Source organism: Lissotriton vulgaris, unplaced genomic scaffold, assembly GCF_964263255.1.
Source record: "Lissotriton vulgaris unplaced genomic scaffold, aLisVul1.2 SCAFFOLD_764, whole genome shotgun sequence".
Taxonomy (NCBI): domain Eukaryota; kingdom Metazoa; phylum Chordata; class Amphibia; order Caudata; family Salamandridae; genus Lissotriton; species Lissotriton vulgaris.
Genome location: NW_028241255.1, coordinates 368,123 through 388,831, shown reverse-complemented (window position 1 = coordinate 388,831; position 20,709 = coordinate 368,123). Strand labels below are relative to the sequence as shown.

The window sequence follows — 20,709 nt, the reverse complement described above, 5'->3', positions numbered from 1 at the left end:
ATCCACTGTGCAGCCATCAAAAGGACCTGCCAACCCTCCTTCACGGATTTCTTTGTCCAACTTGTGTTGCACCCCTGCCATATGTTAAAATGCTGACTTCGAAAGTGTTTGGACACCGCCTCCGCTGAGGCCCCTTTTAAACCCAACGAAAACCCCTCTTCAAAACTCTCCAACAGGACCGGCTCTGCTTGCAAACCCTCATCTTCCCCAGACCCTGACGCCAAAGCTGTAGTCCGACTGGTGTAGAAGCTTTTGGGCCCGTGACCCTGAAATTCCTTACCGCCCCTACCACCTGGGGATTGTTGTGGAGGCCCAGATGTGCAAGCACCTGTCCGGGTCCCCTGCTGGTTTCCTTGCGCCCTGCCTCCCCAACACCTAACCGAGCGGTGTTTCCTTCCGCACTGAGAGAACTCTGGTATGAACTTACCATACTCCCTTGTGCCCAAGCCTTCATAAAAACTCCCCTCACGCTCCTGATCCAGACTGTAGCTATTGTCCTATCCTCCCCTGAAAGTCTGGCACCCACAGGTAACCACTTACGGTAACTATAGGCCTTCCAGTTTACATTTGTCAACGGCACCGTAAGCCGCTCGGCCAGCTCATACCTCTCTTCCTTAGACCCTCCTTGGACCGTATCCCCTTGTGAAGTAGCTTCAACCTTTCAACGTTCTCCCCCCCCCTTCAAACGTGCTCTTACGTGGCCAACATCAAATGCGCACCTGGGGGCCTTTTGCTACACCCATGTACAGGAGGTTTTATTAAACTAGCTCTTTACTCTGCAAGGCTCTTTACCTAGCCCCTCCGTCCAGTATTCAAGCCACTCTCCACTTAGTGCCTGATGCCACCACTTCACCAGTCCCCACACCTCGGACTCTAATGTAATTACCCATGTGGAGCTTACCACCCGGCTCCTCCCATACATCGTCACCCTGTGTCTCCACCTACACCATTTTTGGATTGGCCCATGGAAGAACCTTCTCACTCCGCTCGGTCTCTAATATATTTACCCATGTGGAGCTTACCACCCGTCTCCTCCCAAACATCGTCACCCTTTGCCTCCGACACCATATTTGGTTTAGCCCATGAACCACCTTCTCACTCCGCTCTTTGACCGATTCACCTACGGAGCTTACCACCCAGCGCCTCCCAAAAATACTTCACCCTTTGTCTCCACTGACACCATTGGTTCCATGCCATTTGCTCAACCGGGTCCACCGTCAGAGGAACCCTCACCAAGAGCCGCACTCTCATCCGGGCCCCAACGCCACTGCCCACATGGGCTGCACCGCCTCCGGTGCCTGAAAAATTCTAAAAGACATGTGAGAAGGCACCCCTTCCACATTGTCCCTCCACTCCCTCAGGGAAGTCATCATAATACAGTACAAACTATTCCTCAATCTGTATAGAATCCATCATAAAACCCACACTGTGGGCCTCAGCCGACCCAACATTTCCTACACCAGCCCTAGCGGCCTGTCAAAATACTCCTGGCGAGGGAGCCGCTGTACACGCCGGTACTCCCCCCTGCAGTGACTGCAGAGTCTGTTTTACGTTGGGGTCAGCGAGGTCGTGCCGGACCTTAGTTTGCTGACCACGCCTCCGCCAGTACGGAATGCGCCGCGCAAGGCTCCACCCCCCCCCTTTCTCCTCATTGCATTGGGGCCGCACTTCGCCCTGCTGACGGAGTCCTGTTTTTCGTTGACGCCAGCGAGGCCGCGCCTGACCTTAGTGTGCTGGCCGCACCGGGCTCCCCCGCCAGAATGGAATGTGCCGCGCAAGGCTCCACCCTGCCTTCTCAGTGCATTGGGGCCGCACTTCACCCTACCGAGTCTGCCGACGCTCCTCAACTTATGAAAAACAAATTAGGAATGGAGTGCTGGGAGCGCCCAAAAACTAACAAGCCTGCAATCTCCCCTGGCCCAAGGACCACCCTCGAAAAAAACGATCAGCACCCTGCCCCCCTGAGCCTTAAGTCACCGTACTTATCCAGGAGGGCGGCGGAGGGGGAGGGGTCCCCCTCCGCCACATCCCCACTCCACACAAAACATCCTGAAAAAAACCAGACGCGGGTGAGGCCCTGCGTGACGAACTCCCCACTCACCATAACCAACCCCAAAAGACCCCAACCTCACTTCCTCAGCACAATGACTGAAATGCTGAACTGCACTCCTTAAGGGGGGCTCGCTCTGGTGGAGGGGTACTAAGGTACCTGTAGCCCCCCAAACCCGTAGCCCCTAAACCCTTTCACCCAAGAAAAAAGGAACTATGCTCTCCCAAGCGTACACCCCTGCCACCGGAACCAATTCCCCCTCTGAAAATCCAAAAGACCTCACCTCACCCTCGCCCCCATTCAGGACCTGCTAAGGAGACACTCCTGTGGCTGAAACTCCCCACCCCCAAACTGGGCCCATTCTCCCTCCCCTACAAATACTGCCACCCATTGACACCACCCCACCCCCCGCTTACCTCGCCCCCACTGCCTTCGCCACCGGACATGACATGCCAAACCAGGGCCGCTTTTCTAGACCGCAGGCGGTCCTGCTCCAAAACCGGGTTCATGGTTAGGCGTTTACGACGTGCAAGCAGCCAACGCCGCTGTTATGTCTCCAATTAATAAATTCCTGTGACCTGCTCCGTCCAAAAACCGAAGCCATAACAAGCCAAAAATAACTAAACTTCAGCACAAAAATTTCCCTGACTAAATGCTCCCAGCCAACAGGTCACCAAAGAAAATATTCTAGAAATATGGGGACCAGCTACCGGGAAAGCTCAAAATTGTGACCGGAACACAAAATGGAGGAATAAATATCCCTTGGGCTAGAAAATAGCCCAGCCAGCCCAAAAAGCCCAACCAGCCCAAAAAGCCCAACCAGCCCAAAAAGCCCAAAAGGAAGGGGGAGCAGAGTCCTGTGTCGGTCCCAATCCCCAAACATCCCGGGGGGCAGACCTCTCTACGCTCGGCTGCCCCCCAAGACCCCCTTCAGAGAGACTATTCCCAGGTTCACAGATCTAATCCCCTTGAGCGCCTCCTGGGCTGCAGTGACATTCCAGGACTCAGCATTTCAACGGTGAGAGTTCCAAGAATAGTACAGTGGCTTCTCTGCCTGGTCAGCCATTGAGTGACCAGTTTTGTGCCACATACATTCATTTATATAACAGAGGTTGATAGGTTGACCGTGAGGCTCAGTAATCGGCTCTACAACAAACTGATTCTACATGTTGTCTTGCCGCTAGCTCTTGGTTACAAGGGTGATTCTAACCGGCAGGTGACCTCAGGGGGGATAATGAAGAATCGCGGGCGCCGTGGCGTATAAAATAAGGCGCTGGAGAAGGCAAGGGGCAGTGACCCCTGAGCTACAGAGGGCAGATGCTAGACACGGAGTGGGCTGCAACGGGCAGGACTTTGTTTGGCCGAGGTCGCGGAGGGTACGATTAGGATGATAGGACGGGTCCCTGGGGCAGCCGTTGCAGAATGGACATAAGTCCCGCAGCGCAAGAGTTAGTCATGGTTCGGACCGAGGGTCTGGGAAAGGGGGGGTCCCCTTTTAAGGAGTCTCAGTTTTGGAAGTGCAGCGTTCCTCGATAGACGGGTTTAGGGATCGGATGATTATACGATCGCCTTTTATATGGGCCGCACACACACTGGCACAAGTAGCTTGTTTACCTTCCGGTCGCCATGAATTTCCAGGTGATTGTCATGGAGCCATGAAGAGAGACAATGAAAACGAAGAGCGCAAACACAATCCAACACTGCAGGCGGCAGGCTAACACGACACTGAGGCCGGTCACTGATCCAGGCCTACACAGAGTATAATATAGAGATTACGCATACATGTCAACATTTGAAACAAGCATTGGCTGCGCGCGAGGTCAGGAGAAGCGGGAGTTGTGTGCGCGCTCAGCCAATGCTTACAAAAACAAGTCGGCCTGGAGCGCGCCGCGGGAGGACATGCGGCTCGCACGCGCGCTCACAGAACGGTGTCTGCTCGTGCACCGGTCTGTACCACTCGTGCACCGGTCTGTACCACTTGGGGAGCCGCATAGTACAGAATTAACCACAGATGTTAACAGGCTTGAGTGCACTGCTGAACTTCCAAGGAAAATTAAAAGAACTTTCTACATAAAGAGTGATTTAGACTTTGAAGTACTGCGCATTTTACAGGTGGATTAGACAATCATAAATCTACCTTGTGTGAAGAAAAATAACACCCTTGGGAATCGCTCATTAAAACATGAACAATGAAAAGTAAAACTATAAAAGGTTGTAACAAAAACTAGGCTGTAGCCTCTTCCACAATAGTTTGCTCAACTGTTAAGTAGCAACTAACACTTGTACTACAAGCAATTTAATGTAAAAAACAGTGACGTGGTAAACAAGAGTTGCACATGAGCCACCAAACCTAGTATTCCAAGAATGCAAATCAGAGAGCTCAAAACCAAGAAAGAGAATGGTAATCATACATGGTCAAAAATGTGTGCAAATTCAATGACCGATGCAGATCTAGACGGACTCAAAACCTAGTTGAGGTGTGGAAGCGGGGTAGACCGGGGCAAGCAGCAGCAGATCCAGAAAGCACCACACTTAAACATTGGCAAATGCAACAGGTCTTGCCAACAAGAGCTGTTGGCTTTTGGCAAGGATTTGTAGCCATGCTGTGCAGCAGCATGGAGGCTTTGCAGTGTGGCTAAAACCAATTTTTAAAAGCGCTATGACCGACAGTAATAATGAGTTTTTTTAAGTGCATTAGTGCTGGATGCATCAAAGGGCAATGGCAGGGCCAATATCTCAATGGGGATATCCATTGACTATACCAATGCTTGCTAGGTCTGGCAGAACACCGCTATGATCCTGAGCAAATCGGCTATTCTCCCCATGCATTAAAAAAATAGGACGACATTTGGCAAAAAATCCTACCAAAAGAAAGCAATTGCACCCATGTTGATGCCTTAGTAATACTTTTGGAAGCAGATAACATCTTTTGCCACGATAAACATCCAGTTCAAAGGAGAAAAGGGCTTCTTTGAAGTGTGTAGCATAGTAAAACATAGCTACAAATTGTGACGGTTCTACCAGGATGACAAGTGGAATACAAATAAAGAAGTGCCTCAATCAAAGCGTGATCAGCGGAAGGACAGCAATCAAGCTGAAGCAATCAGTACTTGGTCTATGCTCCAACCGAAAAAGAAAAAAAAAAAAGGAATGGAGGCCAGCATGTGATGGCCAATCAGAAGCAAGCAAATGAAAGTGACAATGAAGCAAACATATGTTATGCAATGGGTGGGCTGCAAGCCCCTTGCTGTATACATACCTGAAAAAGTACAAACAAGTGTTGCTAGGGAAGCTATGAACAATGGAAACAGGTGCAAGTCTCACCTTAGCATCCTTGATTGTCTTCCCAGTGAATTTAGTCATGATGGCTGCATACTGTTCAGTAGTCAGTTTCTCCGAGCTGAGTCCGATGTCCCGCCCAATGAACTGTTCCGGGGCCTTCAGGACACTGACTACTACAGGACCAAGATCATCTACAGCTAGCCCATCCATTGGAATGTCTCCCATTGGTACAGCTAAAAAAAACAGGATGGGACACAAAATAAACTAAGCCTGACAGCTATGGTAGCAATAAAATCTGGAGGTCACGGGCTTATATATTAGGAATTTAGCATTTGAAAGTTGATATACCCAAAGTAATCTGGCTCACTGTGAATAAAGCAGATTAGCACTGATATGCTTTCATTTTTTATACAATGTTTTGTTTAAATATGTATTTTTATTGTTTTTCTTGACAGGATACAAATAAACATAACAATTAGAGCGATTCGCTGTTTCATTTGGAATACATAAATTACATAAAAGCATTTTGTATATGGCTTTCCAGAAGCAAGGCCAACACCTACGACACAACCAGCTACACAGCTTGAATTAACATAACCACACTCCTCCTCTTACCAAGCAAGTAGCCATCGCCATCTGGGGCCTTCTGAGGTCGGAAGAAGGTAAGAAAGTTGTCGAAATAACAAGGCAACCGGATGCTGGTCATAGGGACGTTGATGTCTCTGAAATACTCTTCCACCTCACCCTTGCCGTCAAAGTGTTGTACCTCCAGCTTGCCTTCCGTCAGCTTCTTCACATTCTCCAGACCACTGAACACCACGTGTTTTAAGCCTGTGTCCTTGGACAGGTCAGCCAGAGCCTTACCCTATAAGAGACACCAAAACCAGGATCGATTTAGCAAATACAGGTGTTTAAACTCAAGATCCTACCATGTAGGATTCATGGTTTGTCACAAAATCTGACATCAATCCAATATTAGATGCTCTCTGCTATGTACAGTGCTTCTATGCCCAGCCCATAACAAGGTGGGGTTGAGGGAGAGGGCTACTCCCGATGGCTGGGCAGCTCCTTGCACTCACCCCTGTTAAGAGTGGTAGGTCTCACCTGTACAACCTCCTTCTCTTTACTGCAATGCTCCCAGTAGTTGGTAACAAGGAAGGCTCCATAGGCACCAGTCAGGGCATGCTTTAAAGTCTCAATGTGATCCAGGTCTCCTTTGAATAGCTCAGCACCAAGTTTCTTCAGTTCCTGGGAAGCACTCTTATTGGGGTCTCGAGTCACAGTCCTCACAGCAAAGGTGCCATCACTGATTAGAGCTCGGGCTACTGAGCCACCCTGGGCCCCTTGGGAAAAATCCAAAGAGAAGAAGATTTAGAACACAGGATTCAAGTCTCAATTTACAACCACACAGTTGTGTAGGTCTGAGTGCAGGGCCCGGCCGAACCCAACAGCGTTTTCTCTTACCCAGAAAATGGTCTTTGGGGGAATAGATCTATTCTGAAGGGGGTGGAGCACTGTATACTACCCCATTATAAACACCAAATCAAACAAGCATTTGCAATGCAATAGGTCTGGCATTAGGAAAGTTTGAGGTATTGTAAATGACAAATATTTTATTTATGTGTTGGTTTTGAAAATAGCGAAATTAATAGCTTTGTCATTTACAATGCCAATAGTGTAAACTTTTGCAAACGTGACACCTATAGCATTTCTAATGCAATATGTGTTGTACTCACATGACTTAGATGTATTAATATTACAAATAACAATGGCTTTTATTTTAATAATGAATACTTAAAAGTTATTGTAATTTATAATGGCAATAGTGTAAACTTTAGTAAATAACTTTTGGGAAGATTATGTTCAGTGTATTTTATTGTGATGAAAATCACAGAACAGAAGTGAAATATTAACATCTTTGTGACATTTGTAATAAATCTTGAAACATTGAGAGAACATATTTGAACCAGTGTTGTTGAATGGTGTGATAGAGTGATGAGTGTGAGAAAGAAAAAAATAAGAAGCCAGGCATCCCGGGAGGCGTCTCAACATCCTGTCAGAGTACAAGCAGAACGGGGACACCAGCCTTCACTTTCGTAAATCCAAAGCAGTCTACTTTTTGATAAGAACTCAAGGGAGGCAGGAAGAGGTGAAATACCTTCCAGTTTGAAGCATCAAAGGGCTGTTAAAATCGGATGCCAAGTATACCCTTATTTGTGAATTTTAAATGCTCAGGCATGGTCAATAAAGCATTCTCAAATTGAATTGCATGGGAGAAAAAAATGAAGCGAGCGACAAATCATAGCCAAGTGAAAGAGTTCCTGTCTAATCTGTAGTAGATTCTGCTCTCTTGCATAAAAGCGTAGGATGTTTTACGCAGAGCCGCAGATTTTAAACTGCTGTTATCAAGGGGGGGTTCTGTCCAAAGGGTGTGGCCGGGTAGGACAATTGTAATTATAAGAAGGAAGAAGACCCGGTCACTCGTTTGATGGTTCTGCTCAATTTTTATTTAGGGCAGAATCTTGCACTCAGGTATTTAATCCTTCTGTGCAATCTATATGTTTTTTTTGAATATTGAAGAAAAGTAAGTACAGTGATTTTTACAAATGCTGTGACTGTCCGAAGAGTTACTTACTGTCCTGCACATGGACACATGTATTTACATGTATTTACAAACACAATTTACACATTGCTTAGAAAAACACAAAAAACAGAATTTGTACATTTAAATAATATATACAAAACAAACATTTGAGAGAATTTGAGATTGACAGTACCCTGTCCATATACTTTTTGTCAGGCCACTAAAACCGAATATTTTTACTTTTTCTTGTGGCCTGATAGCGCAAGAGGCTGTTAGTGTGATCAATGTTTTATATATTTATCAAGACATGAAAAGAGCCTTATGCGCCAAAAAACATTCGGACTTAAGACGAATGAAGGTCAAGAGCCTGTAAGCCGACGCGTTTCTGAGCCTGTCTGTGTACTTGGCAGGCTCGTCTTCAGGGCTTTGGGGCTGGGTACCTGTGTAAGTACAAATATAGGGCATAATGAGTTTTTTTGACCCTCTTTGATGCGTCACCAAAAACTGTTCAACTGGCGTTGTTATTACCTTTTTGTTGTGCAGTCTCTATTATCAGATCTTCCGATCGATTTCTTTTAGTGGGGACTCTTTAACTTCTAAAATGGAAACAATAACATGGTATGTTCCCAGGCTCTTATTTTTCTACTAGTGATTTCTACTCAATCTTTTTTAGCACTCACGTGTTTAACAGCCAGGATGTTTTCCAGCAGGTTGTTTGTGTCCGATATGAGCGGTAGTTACTGCTGGCGCTACAAAGTCAACAGGGACGTTTTTAGTAATCAAACACTATCCAGTTTATCGCTACGAGCATTTATGCGCTGTGATACTAACAGCCGATCATTAGGCACTTACTTTTTAGCGGGCGCGAAGCGCCGTATTTCTTTTTTGTGGAGACGCCACCTCTCGGTGCTCTTTAACACTCGGCGCTGTAAGTTTAAGCGAATGTAATGTTATAGTACTGGATTTTCAATGTTGTAGGCATTCATTTTCACAACACAAAGGGTAAAACACCTACTTGTACGATGTAAGCGTTGGGTCTATGTCCGAGGGGGCGTTGCTCAACTTCTAGATTGTTTGGGTCGATGCAGTTAACGCTGTAATCAATTGATAAGGCGAAGATTTAGAATTGCGTTTTAGCAAGTGTTAAACTATTAGGTGTTTGGCGCGTATGCTCGTTTTACCTGTCGATGAGTCGCTAGACACTGCTGTTTGCTCCAGAGTTCCTCAGATAGGGGAAAGGCTGAAAAAAACGCGAGGGTTGGGAGTTTTTTATATCACCCAGTGCTTCTGGGACATGTAGTCCTGAAGTTTCAAGATTGATTTTTTTAGGGGTGGTCTGTACCACCTGCGGCCCAGTTATTGATTTTGGCTTTCTGTGTGTTCATTCAGTCCATCATTCACGCAGTCATATTTCAGAATCAGATATGCCTCCCTTTTTGCTAACATTGCTTCTACACTACCCCCTCTTGCAGGGACTTGGATCTTTGATAATACTGACCACTTTAATTCTTTCTCAGTGTGGCCTAAGTCAATACAATGTTGGACCATTGGGGCATTTAGAACTTTTTGTTTAATCCTAGATCTGTGTTGGGTTAGTCTTTGTGACACTGTTTGTGTCGTTTTCCCTATGTAGAGTTTGTCACAAGGACAGATGATTACATAAACCACATTTTTGCTCTTGCAGTTTGTGAATTCCACGTGGGTCCATTTCACACTGTGGTGTTCAAATGTGGTGCCTTCAATGGTATTTGTGCACGAGATGCAGTTACCACACTTGTGGTGTCCTTTGACCGGATCTAATTTCCATAAAGTGGGTAAATCGCTTTTTGGTCTCTGAGTGCCCAAATCGGCCCGAATTATTTGTTCCCCTATACTTTTACTCTTTAAGGGCAAATAAGGGTTTTGGAAATGGTATATTCAGGTTTGATAACAAGTGCCAATTTTTCAATACTATGGCCTTGAATTTGTTGGTTAATGGTCCATACGTGGTTACACAAACTAGCTGTTCTAACGGTTTCTTGTCCTTCGGGCACTCAGAGACCAAAAAGCGATTTACCCACTTTATGGAAATTAGATCCGGTCAAAGGACACCACAAGTGTGGTAACTGCATCTCGTGCACAAATACCATTGAAGGCACCACATTTGAACACCACAGTGTGAAATGGACCCACGTGGAATTCACAAACTGCAAGAGCAAAAATGTGGTTTATGTAATCATCTGTCCTTGTGACAAACTCTACATAGGGAAAACGACACAAACAGTGTCACAAAGACTAACCCAACACAGATCTAGGATTAAACAAAAAGTTCTAAATGCCCCAATGGTCCAACATTGTATTGACTTAGGCCACACTGAGAAAGAATTAAAGTGGTCAGTATTATCAAAGATCCAAGTCCCTGCAAGAGGGGGTAGTGTAGAAGCAATGTTAGCAAAAAGGGAGGCATATCTGATTCTGAAATATGACTGCGTGAATGATGGACTGAATGAACACACAGAAAGCCAAAATCAATAACTGGGCCGCAGGTGGTACAGACCACCCCTAAAAAAATCAATCTTGAAACTTCAGGACTACATGTCCCAGAAGCACTGGGTGATATAAAAAAACTCCCAACCCTCGCTTTTTTTCAGCCTTTCCCCTATCTGAGGAACTCTGGAGCAAACAGCAGTGTCTAGCGACTCATCGACAGGTAAAACGAGCATACGCGCCAAACACCTAATAGTTTAACACTTGCTAAAACGCAATTCTAAATCTTCGCCTTATCAGTTGATTACAGCGTTAACTGCATCGACCCAAACAATCTAGAAGTTGAGCAACGCCCCCTCGGACATAGACCCAACGCTTACATCGTACAAGTAGGTGTTTTACCCTTTGTGTTGTGAAAATGAATGCCTACAACATTGAAAATCCAGTACTATAACATTACATTCGCTTAAACTTACAGCGCCGAGTGTTAAAGAGCACCGAGAGGTGGCGTCTCCACAAAAAAGAAATACGGCGCTTCGCGCCCGCTAAAAAGTAAGTGCCTAATGATCGGCTGTTAGTATCACAGCGCATAAATGCTCGTAGCGATAAACTGGATAGTGTTTGATTACTAAAAACGTCCCTGTTGACTTTGTAGCGCCAGCAGTAACTACCGCTCATATCGGACACCAACAACCTGCTGGAAAACATCCTGGCTGTTAAACACGTGAGTGCTAAAAAAGATAGAGTAGAAATCACTAGTAGAAAAATAAGAGCCTGGGAACATACCATGTTATTGTTTCCATTTTAGAAGTTAAAGAGTCCCCACTAAAAGAAATCGATCGGAAGATCTGATAATAGAGACTGCACAACAAAAAGGTAATAACGCCAGTTGAACAGTTTTTGGTGACGCATCAAAGAGGGTCAAAAAAACTCATTATGCCCTATATTTGTACTTACACAGGTACCCAGCCCCAAAGCCCTGAAGACGAGCCTGCCAAGTACACAGACAGGCTCAGAAACGCGTCGGCTTACAGGCTCTTGACCTTCATTCGTCTTAAGTCCGAATGTTTTTTGGCGCATAAGGCTCTTTTCATGTCTTGATAAATATATAAAACATTGATCACACTAACAGCCTCTTGCGCTATCAGGCCACAAGAAAAAGTAAAAATATTCGGTTTTAGTGGCCTGACAAAAAGTATATGGACAGGGTACTGTCAATCTCAAATTCTCTCAAATGTTTGTTTTGTATATATTATTTAAATGTACAAATTCTGTTTTTTTGTGTTTTTCTAAGCAATGTGTAAATTGTGTTTGTAAATACATGTAAATACATGTGTCCATGTGCAGGACAGTAAGTAACTCTTCGGACAGTCACAGCATTTGTAAAAATCACTGTACTTACTTTTCTTCAATATTCAAAAAAAACATATAGATTGCACAGAAGGATTAAATACCTGAGTGCAAGATTCTGCCCTAAATAAAAATTGAGCAGAACCATCAAACGAGTGACCGGGTCTTCTTCCTTCTTATAATTGCAGATTTTAAACTGAGCAGCGCCCTGTGATTCTGGGCAAATCACTTCATTTTTCCGTGTCAAAAAAACAAAAAACACAAACAAGACCGAAAGAAACCGGAGGAAATTACACAATCGGAAGGGGAAGGATAGAGATGAGGGAAGATATCGAGACCGAGAATGAAAGATGAGATGAAGGAAAAAAGAAAAGTGGTGAAGGGAGTCTGGACTAGCGAGGGAGAGAAAACATAGAAGGGGAGACAAAAATGAGAGAAGAGAAGAGAAAAGGAGGGTAAAAAGAAAACAGCAGCATGTCTTATCAACAAGACTGAGAGACAGCGTAAGATTAATGAGAGAGGGCTGTGAAGAGGGAGAGAGCGAAAGGGCAAGTGAGAAAAATCAGAGATAAAAAAGCGCACTCTATTAAGAAGCAGCAGGCCAAGGGAAGATAAGTGGGCATTAATGAGAGGCCACGGGCTTGAAGGGAGAGGATATTTGGGGGGGGGGGGGGGGGGGGGGGGGGAGAGTAAACATGAGCGAGTGTGTGAGGGAGAGTAAATGAGGAGGGAAGAAGAGAGCGTGAGAGGGGGAGAGACAGGAGGCAAGAGCATATGGGAATTGCTGTGGGGGGTGGGTGGGCGGGGAGCAGCAGCCTTTGATGTCTGGTGGTGTTGGAGACATGTTGGTGTGCGAGGCTTCCTTTCAAGTCGGGTGGGGGGAGCAGGGGAGCAAGCGAGTGGGAGGGAACAAGCATAGCGCGCGACTGCAGAAGCTTCACAATTCAGTAGACATCATGCATTGGGAGAAATCCGCTTGTTCAAGAGGGTTGTTTCAACTACAATAGTTCAGAGCTATAATAGCTAGACCTAAAAAAGGTACCCAACAGCCCTTTTCATTCAGTCCTAACTCAGGCTGACCAAAATCCTTTTAAGATAGATCCAAACTAGGTTTTTCCTTCACACACCCTTTTGGGAGCTATGTCATCTTAACTTTCATATTGCACTGTCCAAACGTCACCAAGAGATCTTCGAGGACCACTGATTACATTACCATTTCAATTGTTAAGAGAAAGCAGCAAATTCAAAAATACTGCTAATAAACTAGCTAGCAGTACATTCTTTATAATTAGAAGCATATAGCCTCACCTTCAACATACTGAATTAACCACAATGAGCACATACAGAACAATCATGCACTGCCAAGGCTATCAAACAGGTGCAAAAACACAACAACAACAAAGGGACAGCTTGCAACTTCTGTGATACCAATAAAATGCGATGAGGTCAACAGTGATGCCGGTTTGAGATCCTGGGCACTGAATCAAGGGTTAAGGTGGGGAGAAATCAGTTATACGTTTCACCAAGACTTACACATTTTCTTCAATGCTATTTTTTAATTAGAGCAGCATAATTTGGCTCCTTCATTGCACGTCACCAACAGTGTATTATTCTCATGTACTCGACAATATATATACTGTGTGCCTTAACACATTAAATGTAATATGTAACATGTAGTCCCTATTCGAAACCATCCTCGCACTAGAAACATTCCCTGTAGAAGCTAGAGATTCATTCATATAGGTAAATAGTGTGCAACATTTATTTCTCATTCACTCTTCTAGTAACAAACTCTGAATTTTGAGTATAAGAGGAGTGTGATCTAGAACTATTAATAAGGTTTCCATTTATTTGTAGTTGTATGTGGACTCATTGTCACATATTAAACTTGACATTCAGTGTTCATGTTATAGTTAGCCTGACTAGGCCTGCATTCTTTTAACATGAAGTGGTCTTTTTCTGCTTGATATAACTTTTCCCTTGCATGTGCCTTCTCGTGACTTAATTAGAAAGAGTTAGGAGGACAATGTATTAGCAAGCCTGGGAAAGAAATCGACAAGAACATAATGGTCTGACATATGGCAAGAAAGCCTACTATTCAGCAAGCACCAGTAGGGACAAGTTGTTCAAGGCTGAAAATGGCTGGTAGTGATATTGGGAGCTATACTGCAAAGCACCTGAACACTGTTTTTTCATTGGATGATGGTGTTGTGATTGAGATAGCACTATCTAAATCTCATGTTTTCCCCATATCCTGGTGTTCACACAGTTCACGGAAGAGCAGATTCCTTTTGGACTTTGAGCCGTACATACCTCTATGCTTTCCCTAATCTTTTCCAAGTGTGGCTTTATGCCAACCAAGGCTTAATTTGTGCTGGTGCTTTGCACAGAATTTATGTCTCAGGTCTGGTCTACACTGCAATACGTGTGACAAAAAATAACGAGTACAACTGTTCACAAGCTCCGTACTCTCATTCGGTTTGCCCGGCAAAGAGCCAAGCCTGAGCGCAGTGCCAATAATAAAATCAAGCCTTCAGTCAGTGTGGCCGGTGGACAGGCCACTGATTGGCCTAAATTTCGTCCCGTGTGGATGCGGCAGCAGCATGTGAAACCTTTTGAAAATTCCTTGATACCCTCATTAAGAGGCACACATGGATGACGCACCGGCGGCAGTATTGTTTGAAGCAGCAACGTGTTGTGTGCCGCAGCATGCATCAGGTAGTAGGCATATCTGCCATACCCAAATGGATGCAGATTTATAATTTTCTGGATTCATAAAACTTCCAAGAAGTAGGTCTGTGAAGCGTCAAGAGCCACAGGACTCCAGTCGCCCTCCTGGACATTTTGTAGCTATTAGTTTTGTTTGAGCTGATCCTAGACACACTACTTGGCACCCCCTAAGTGACTGGCATGCAGCCGCATCAGTTTGGTTAAGGCTGGATTCATGGATGAGCAGGGTTCATCTAGCCTCAGCGGCGAGAACCATATTTAGAGTCAATCATTTGTATTATGCGGGAAGGCATCTTGATACACAGCCCAGCTGCCTACATCAACTCGTCGGCAGGGCGTATTCGCATAGCAATGACAGCGTCTGGGCCTACACCCCGGAGTCGACCCCGCGCACATGAAGAGCTCCGCCGCCCCGCTTGAGCTATAACCACCGCTTTTATAAGGAAACAACCATGGAAAGCAAAACATGAAAATCAAAACCACCCTCCCGTATCAACCCTCCACCCAATCCAACCCCGCATCAGCTTCTACCTCAAACAGCAGGCGTAGCCCCCGCAGGTTCCAGAGGGATAAGTTGTAAGATTTGCAAGTATTTCAGGCATGTCAACTCTCAGAGTGCTGAGACGGGAGCTGTAGGAACGGCCCCCAGAGCTTAGTATACTCCGAGCCTTTCCTTTCCATGCCTAACGAGAGCCATTCCATGGCTAGGATGTGCCAAAGCAGCTGGATCCAATCTCGGGGGTCAGGCACCGCCAGGGAGCCCCAGTGTGCCAAGAGGACCTGCCTTGCAGCTAACAAAGTCAATGCAATCTGTCTGCCCCTTAGCAAGCGCAAAGGAAAGAACTTCGGATGGGGAAGCCCCAACAGCATATGCTCAGGCATCCATGGAAGTGTAATCTGAAATGCAGCATCTAGCTCACCTAAGATCATATTCCAGTAGCGCTCCAGTTTCAGGCCACAGCAAGTGCAACAGTGTCCCTGAAAGCCCACACCACCGACAGCAGAGGCCTGATTTCGTGTAATGCCAAGCCTGGACACGCGCCGGGGTATAGTACCAATACGCTGCTACTTCGGTCCCCGCAGTGTTAGAGGCCGTATGTTGGGCACAACAGAAAACTCCCACTTTTCTCGTCAGGGAGCGTCCCAGCTCTGTTTCCCAGCGAATGTGCGCTTTCGTACGCTGCTTTCATGGATGGCGTATTACAAAATTCCTGTACATTTGTCCATCGCATACAGCTCCGAAATGAGCCTCCGGTCGTCCTTTTTACAGACAAACCATCTTTTAAAAACCGTCAGCGGCCGAGACATAAGGGCCACGTTGGCTGGTTGGGTCACCCAATGCGCCACCAGTGCATAATGAAAGGCATCAGCCCTAGGCAGCTAGAAGTATTCTGCACACAACCTAGGGAACAGAATCAGACCCTCCAGATCAAAGAGAGCCCACCATCTTACAGCCTTCCTCTCGCCAGCGATGGAAGACAGCGGACGCGCATCCCGGCGGGAAGTCCTGGTTATCCACGATAGGAGTCCTTGGATAGGGGGAAGGTGTTCCACCCCTTACGCTGCGCCAGTTGGTCCCATGCCTTAAGTGTCGGGGAAGTCACTGGGGAGGAATACAAACCCCATGCCCTGCGCTTGTGCATTAACCACAACTCCCGCCATATGTTACACCCCGCCACCGTCTGGTCCATAAAGTTTCAATGTTTACTAGACAGTGGTTTATTCCACTCTACGATGTATCGAAGGCTAGACGCTTGACAGTATGCTGTCAGTAAGGGGAAGCCTAACCCGCCTGCCGCTTTCGGGGTAGTATTGACTGCTAACGCGAGTCGCGGCCTTTTATTATTCCATAAGAACCTATTGAGAAGCCCCTGTAGCTTCCTCAGCGTACCCGGTGGGGAAACTCAAGGGCAGCATTTGAAAGAGATGCAAAATACGGGGGAGTACAGTCATTTTTATTGCAGCCAGCCTCCCATACGAGGCCACGGTGAGACGGGACCAATCCAAAAGGGCTTTGGTAACATGATCAACAAGCAAGGTGTAATTTAATGACAAAGTTTTAGTAAGGGATAGGGCAGTCGGATACCCAGGTACGTAATGTCCGACTGGACCCCCTGGAAGGTGAAGTCCTGCCGCAAGTCCAAGGCGTCAGCCTCAGGGATGGAGATATTAAGGATTTGTGATTTTGAAAAGTTAACTTTAAACCCGCCACCTTTTGGAATGAGAGGAGTTCTGCCGATAGGCATCGCGTTAGTCAACGCTAAAAATGTGTTGTCTGCATATAGACTGATCAGTCAGTCAAATTAACTTTATTCGATTTGATTAAAATCATACAAAGTACATAAAAAAACTGATCTTCTGAACATCTGCCCCGAATATGATCCCGGAGATACAGACATGGGACCGAACGGGCAGGGCGAAAGGCTCCATATAGAGAGCAAAAAGCAACGGGGAGAGGGGGCAACCCGGTCCAGTTCCCCTGGTGATGGGAAAAAGAGCAGACCTACAGCCATTCACCCGCACCGCTGCTTTAGGAGCCGCATAGAAGCACTGAACCAATCGTAGGAAATTGTCCCCCACCCCGAAAGCTCTCAGCACCGCAAACAGATAACCCCAATCTACGCGGACAAAGGCTTTCTCCGAGTCAATAGAAAGCAAGAAGGCCTGCGTCCTCGAGCGGTGCACCAGATCCATAAGATGGAGCAGCCACTTAGTATTGTCCTCCCCACCCTGATGCGTTGAAATAAATCCCACTTGATCGGCTCAATCACTCCATCGAATAGTTTGGCATCAATGTGGAGGAGCGAGAAGGTCTATACGAGCCACACTCTGCAGGGTCCTTCCCGGGCTTGAGAATGACCTTGATTGCCGCCTCGGTCATGGACTGAGTCACCGCTCCTGTATCAAGAAACGAATTTAAAAAAGGCACGTTAAAAGAGGAGCCAGCTCCACACAGTAAGTTTTATCAAATATGGCTGAGAAGCTGTCTGGCCCAGGAGATTTAGCTAATTTCAGCCGCACAATAGCGGATTTAACCTCGATGCGTATCGCTGAATCCAAAGCTTCTGCCAACTCCCGATAGAGGGGCAGGGCTCGACAAATCCGAAAAATTGTACTAGTCCTGCTGGTCTAGTACCATGGAAAATCCCCTCGACCTGACTGCAACCCACTTGACCTCCGTCTCTGAAAACGGAGCAAAAGTGACAAGATAAGATTTAAAGGCATCTTTATTGCTCATTCCCTTCAGGAGCAATAAAAATGCCTTTAAATCATGTTATCTTGTCACTTTTGCTCTGTTTTCAAAGACCGAGGACAAAAGTTAGTTTGACTTCCTACTCGCCAGAAAGGGCGAGTAGGACCTAAAAATAGCTCGTCCTCATCCATTCTCCCTCGCAAATGCGAGCGGGCGAGCGGATTTGTCGAGCCCCGAGGGGCGTAATACCACACGACTCAAGATACTCCGCTATTCCCCCGAAGCCGCTTCCTCCCTCTTATGTAGAGTTTAATAGAATTGGCGAAAATCGCCTACAATGGCAGCAACAGTGGTTTGCTCCGTTGCCTCAGGGTCCCTGATGGCTTGGATAGTGGTTAACTGAGTGCGCACCCGCAATCAGTGTGCAAGCATCCTACCCCCTTTATCCCCGCAGAGGTAAAACTTGTGCCGTAGGAGCAATAAGGCATGCGTCGCCCTGTCGAGGTCAAGGTGTTGGAGCATGCGCCTTTTCGTGTCCAGCTCCCTCCATACCCTCGGAGCCCCAGTCCGCTTATGGATCGCCTCCAGGCCACTAACCTCCCTCTCCAGCTCAGCGCGCTTCTCTTTGCGCAGGTGAGAATATGTTGCCGCAAGCGCTATAAATTCTCCTCGCACCACCAGATTCAAGGCCTCCCAGATCGACGCCAGGGGAGTCTCCCCCACCTCATTTTATCACTAGGTAGTGGGTAATAGCGTCACGTGTCTTCGCAACCACTGATTCAGAGTGGAGCATGCAATAGCGAAGGCACCAACAGGCCGGTGGCGGCTGAGCACCGCTGGAGGTAATTAGCACAGAGATAAGAGCATGATCTGATAGGGAGCGCGGCACAATATCTGCCGCAGACAAAAGAGGCAAGAAGGAGGACATGGCCAGGAAGTGGTCTAAACGCGCATATGTATAGTGGGCTGCTGAGTAGTAGGTGTAGTCGCACTCCTGGGGGTGCTGAACACGCCATACATCATGCAACCCACCCTCTAGAAGCCACTGTTTCCCCCCTTGTGACATTGCCCCCGCCTGATGTGATCTGTTCCGACCTGTCCACCCCACCCTCCATCACTATATTCAGGTCTCGCCCCACCAGAATCAGGGCGAGAGGGCTGCGCGTAAGAAGGGCTCCTGCTTGACATTGGGGGCATAAATGGACCCTATTGTGAAGGGCATCTCCCCATTGTACGCGCAAAGCCAAGAATCTGCCCTTAATGTCCACCACCTGCGAGATAACCTTGCAGTGCACACGCTAAACAGAATAGCCACCCCATGCTTCTTGTTCGGGCCCAAGGACCAGAGCTGAAGCGGAAAGCGCTTGTCTGCCATGCGCTTGACATCTTTAGAGAAGAGGTGCGTCTCCTAAGAGGCACACACCACCCTCCGCATTCTCCCGAAGGGAGAGAATAGCAGCACACTTCACTGGGCTATTTAGCCCCAACATTGAGGCTCACCACCTTCAGGTCTCTACCCACCATACCAAGGGAGGAGATAGCTAGCTAATGCGTGACCCAGCACCAAGGCCCCTAAAGGATTGCATGGTCCAACGGATCCCTGGATCCTCGCCTGATGCCCCCGAAAGCTGATGCGGAGCCCCCAGAACAACCCCAGACCCCCCCTCCCAGACACTTGAGACCCCAAACAAGTAAAAGGCGCAAAGTTCACAGTAGAGAAGAACAAGCATTTACAATGCAATAGGTCTTGCAGCATTAAAGTTTGAGTTATTGGCATTGTGTATGACAATGCATTGCATCAAGTTTTTAGCAAACTTTGAATTGGTGAGCAGTGAGTGTGTGCAAGAGTATGCTGTTGCTCACAGCTGTTATTATTCACACAACTGATGATGCACCTCACGCACGGGGCTGACCCAGTTATTATTCACACAGCTCTGATGATGCACCTCCGCACAGGGCTGCAGGCAGTTATTCACAGCTCCCTTTCGCAGCGAGCCCGGGAGGCACGGCAGACAAAGCGATCGCTTTCACTTATGCGATCGCTTGAAAAACAAGACGTGCGCGTGCAATGACAACCAGCATGGGGGGGCGTGTCTTAGCCCGGCTCACGTAGCCCCATAAAATCCTACACAATCCTGCTGTAAATCCTAAATCCGCGATATCCTACCCGTCCCGCACAGATGAGCCGCTTGCGGCCTGTGAGCCGCGCTAGACATCGAGCGGCCGGCGATGACATTTTGACCTCCCTCTGCTGCAGAGAGTAGAAAACAATTTGGAGAACTGGTGTGGAGCGGTGGGGGCCCAGAGCGAGAGAGCCATCAGGGCACAAGACGGCAAGAGCATGGGAGACCTTTTTAGTTGGTGCTCACATTTCTAGGCGGCGGAGGGGGGGGGGGGGTCTCGGTACGTATGTGTGTGCGCACGTGTGTATGTGTGCGGGGGGATTGGGGGAGTCTCTGTATGTGTGCGCGCATGGGCGCTCGTGTGTGTGTCTGCGCATGCGTGTGTTTGCGCTTCCCAGGAGACAGGAGATGGCCACAGTGAGCGCATTCGTGCGCATGGCCCGCTCTGATCGCCTTCAAGATGCGCGCGGCCAGCTCCTGTCCCCTGGAAAGCTGAGTCGCTGACTATAGGTCTCTGGCGAGACCGCGGTTAACACCACGAGACCTAAACAAACAGTCTGTTAAACAGGCCCCAATAGCAGGGAAACATGACCCCAACATCTCACTTTGCCAATTCCTGATACAGGACAAACCACCGTCCAAGGACATAAGGGATTTACCACACTGCAACAGAGAACTGTCCGCCTCCGGCGCCAGCTACAGGCCCAGCCAGTGCCATGCCGCTGAGTCTCAAGCGTCCCCAGACGTGTCCGTTACCAAGGCCACCGCAGCCCCCCCCCCCCTCCAGCAGGCTCATTGAGAGATCAGGTTTTGCCGTGGAAGAAGGTTCCCCGACCCGCTGCCACTCTGCAGATAGTCTGCGCTGCCTGCTGGGCGACCCACCCAGTCTAGGTGTGGAAGCAGGCCGCTCTAGCCCCAAAATGTCAAAAGG

The 20,709-nt window shown here is 47.4% G+C and overlaps 1 protein-coding gene across 1 annotated transcript in view; it reads right to left on the bottom strand.

The window, feature by feature from the left end:
• LOC147672003 (nmrA-like family domain-containing protein 1) overlaps positions 1-20,709 on the bottom strand; it is a 64,567-nt gene that overhangs the window by 27,064 nt on the left and 16,794 nt on the right. Inside the window, exons 2-4 of the mRNA XM_086948061.1 lie at positions 6,437-6,675; positions 5,948-6,197; positions 5,375-5,565 (exon numbers count right to left, since the gene is read on the bottom strand). Of these exons, the coding sequence (XP_086804187.1) occupies positions 5,375-5,565; positions 5,948-6,197; positions 6,437-6,675 (680 nt within the window). The remainder of the gene's footprint in view (positions 1-5,374; positions 5,566-5,947; positions 6,198-6,436; positions 6,676-20,709) is intronic.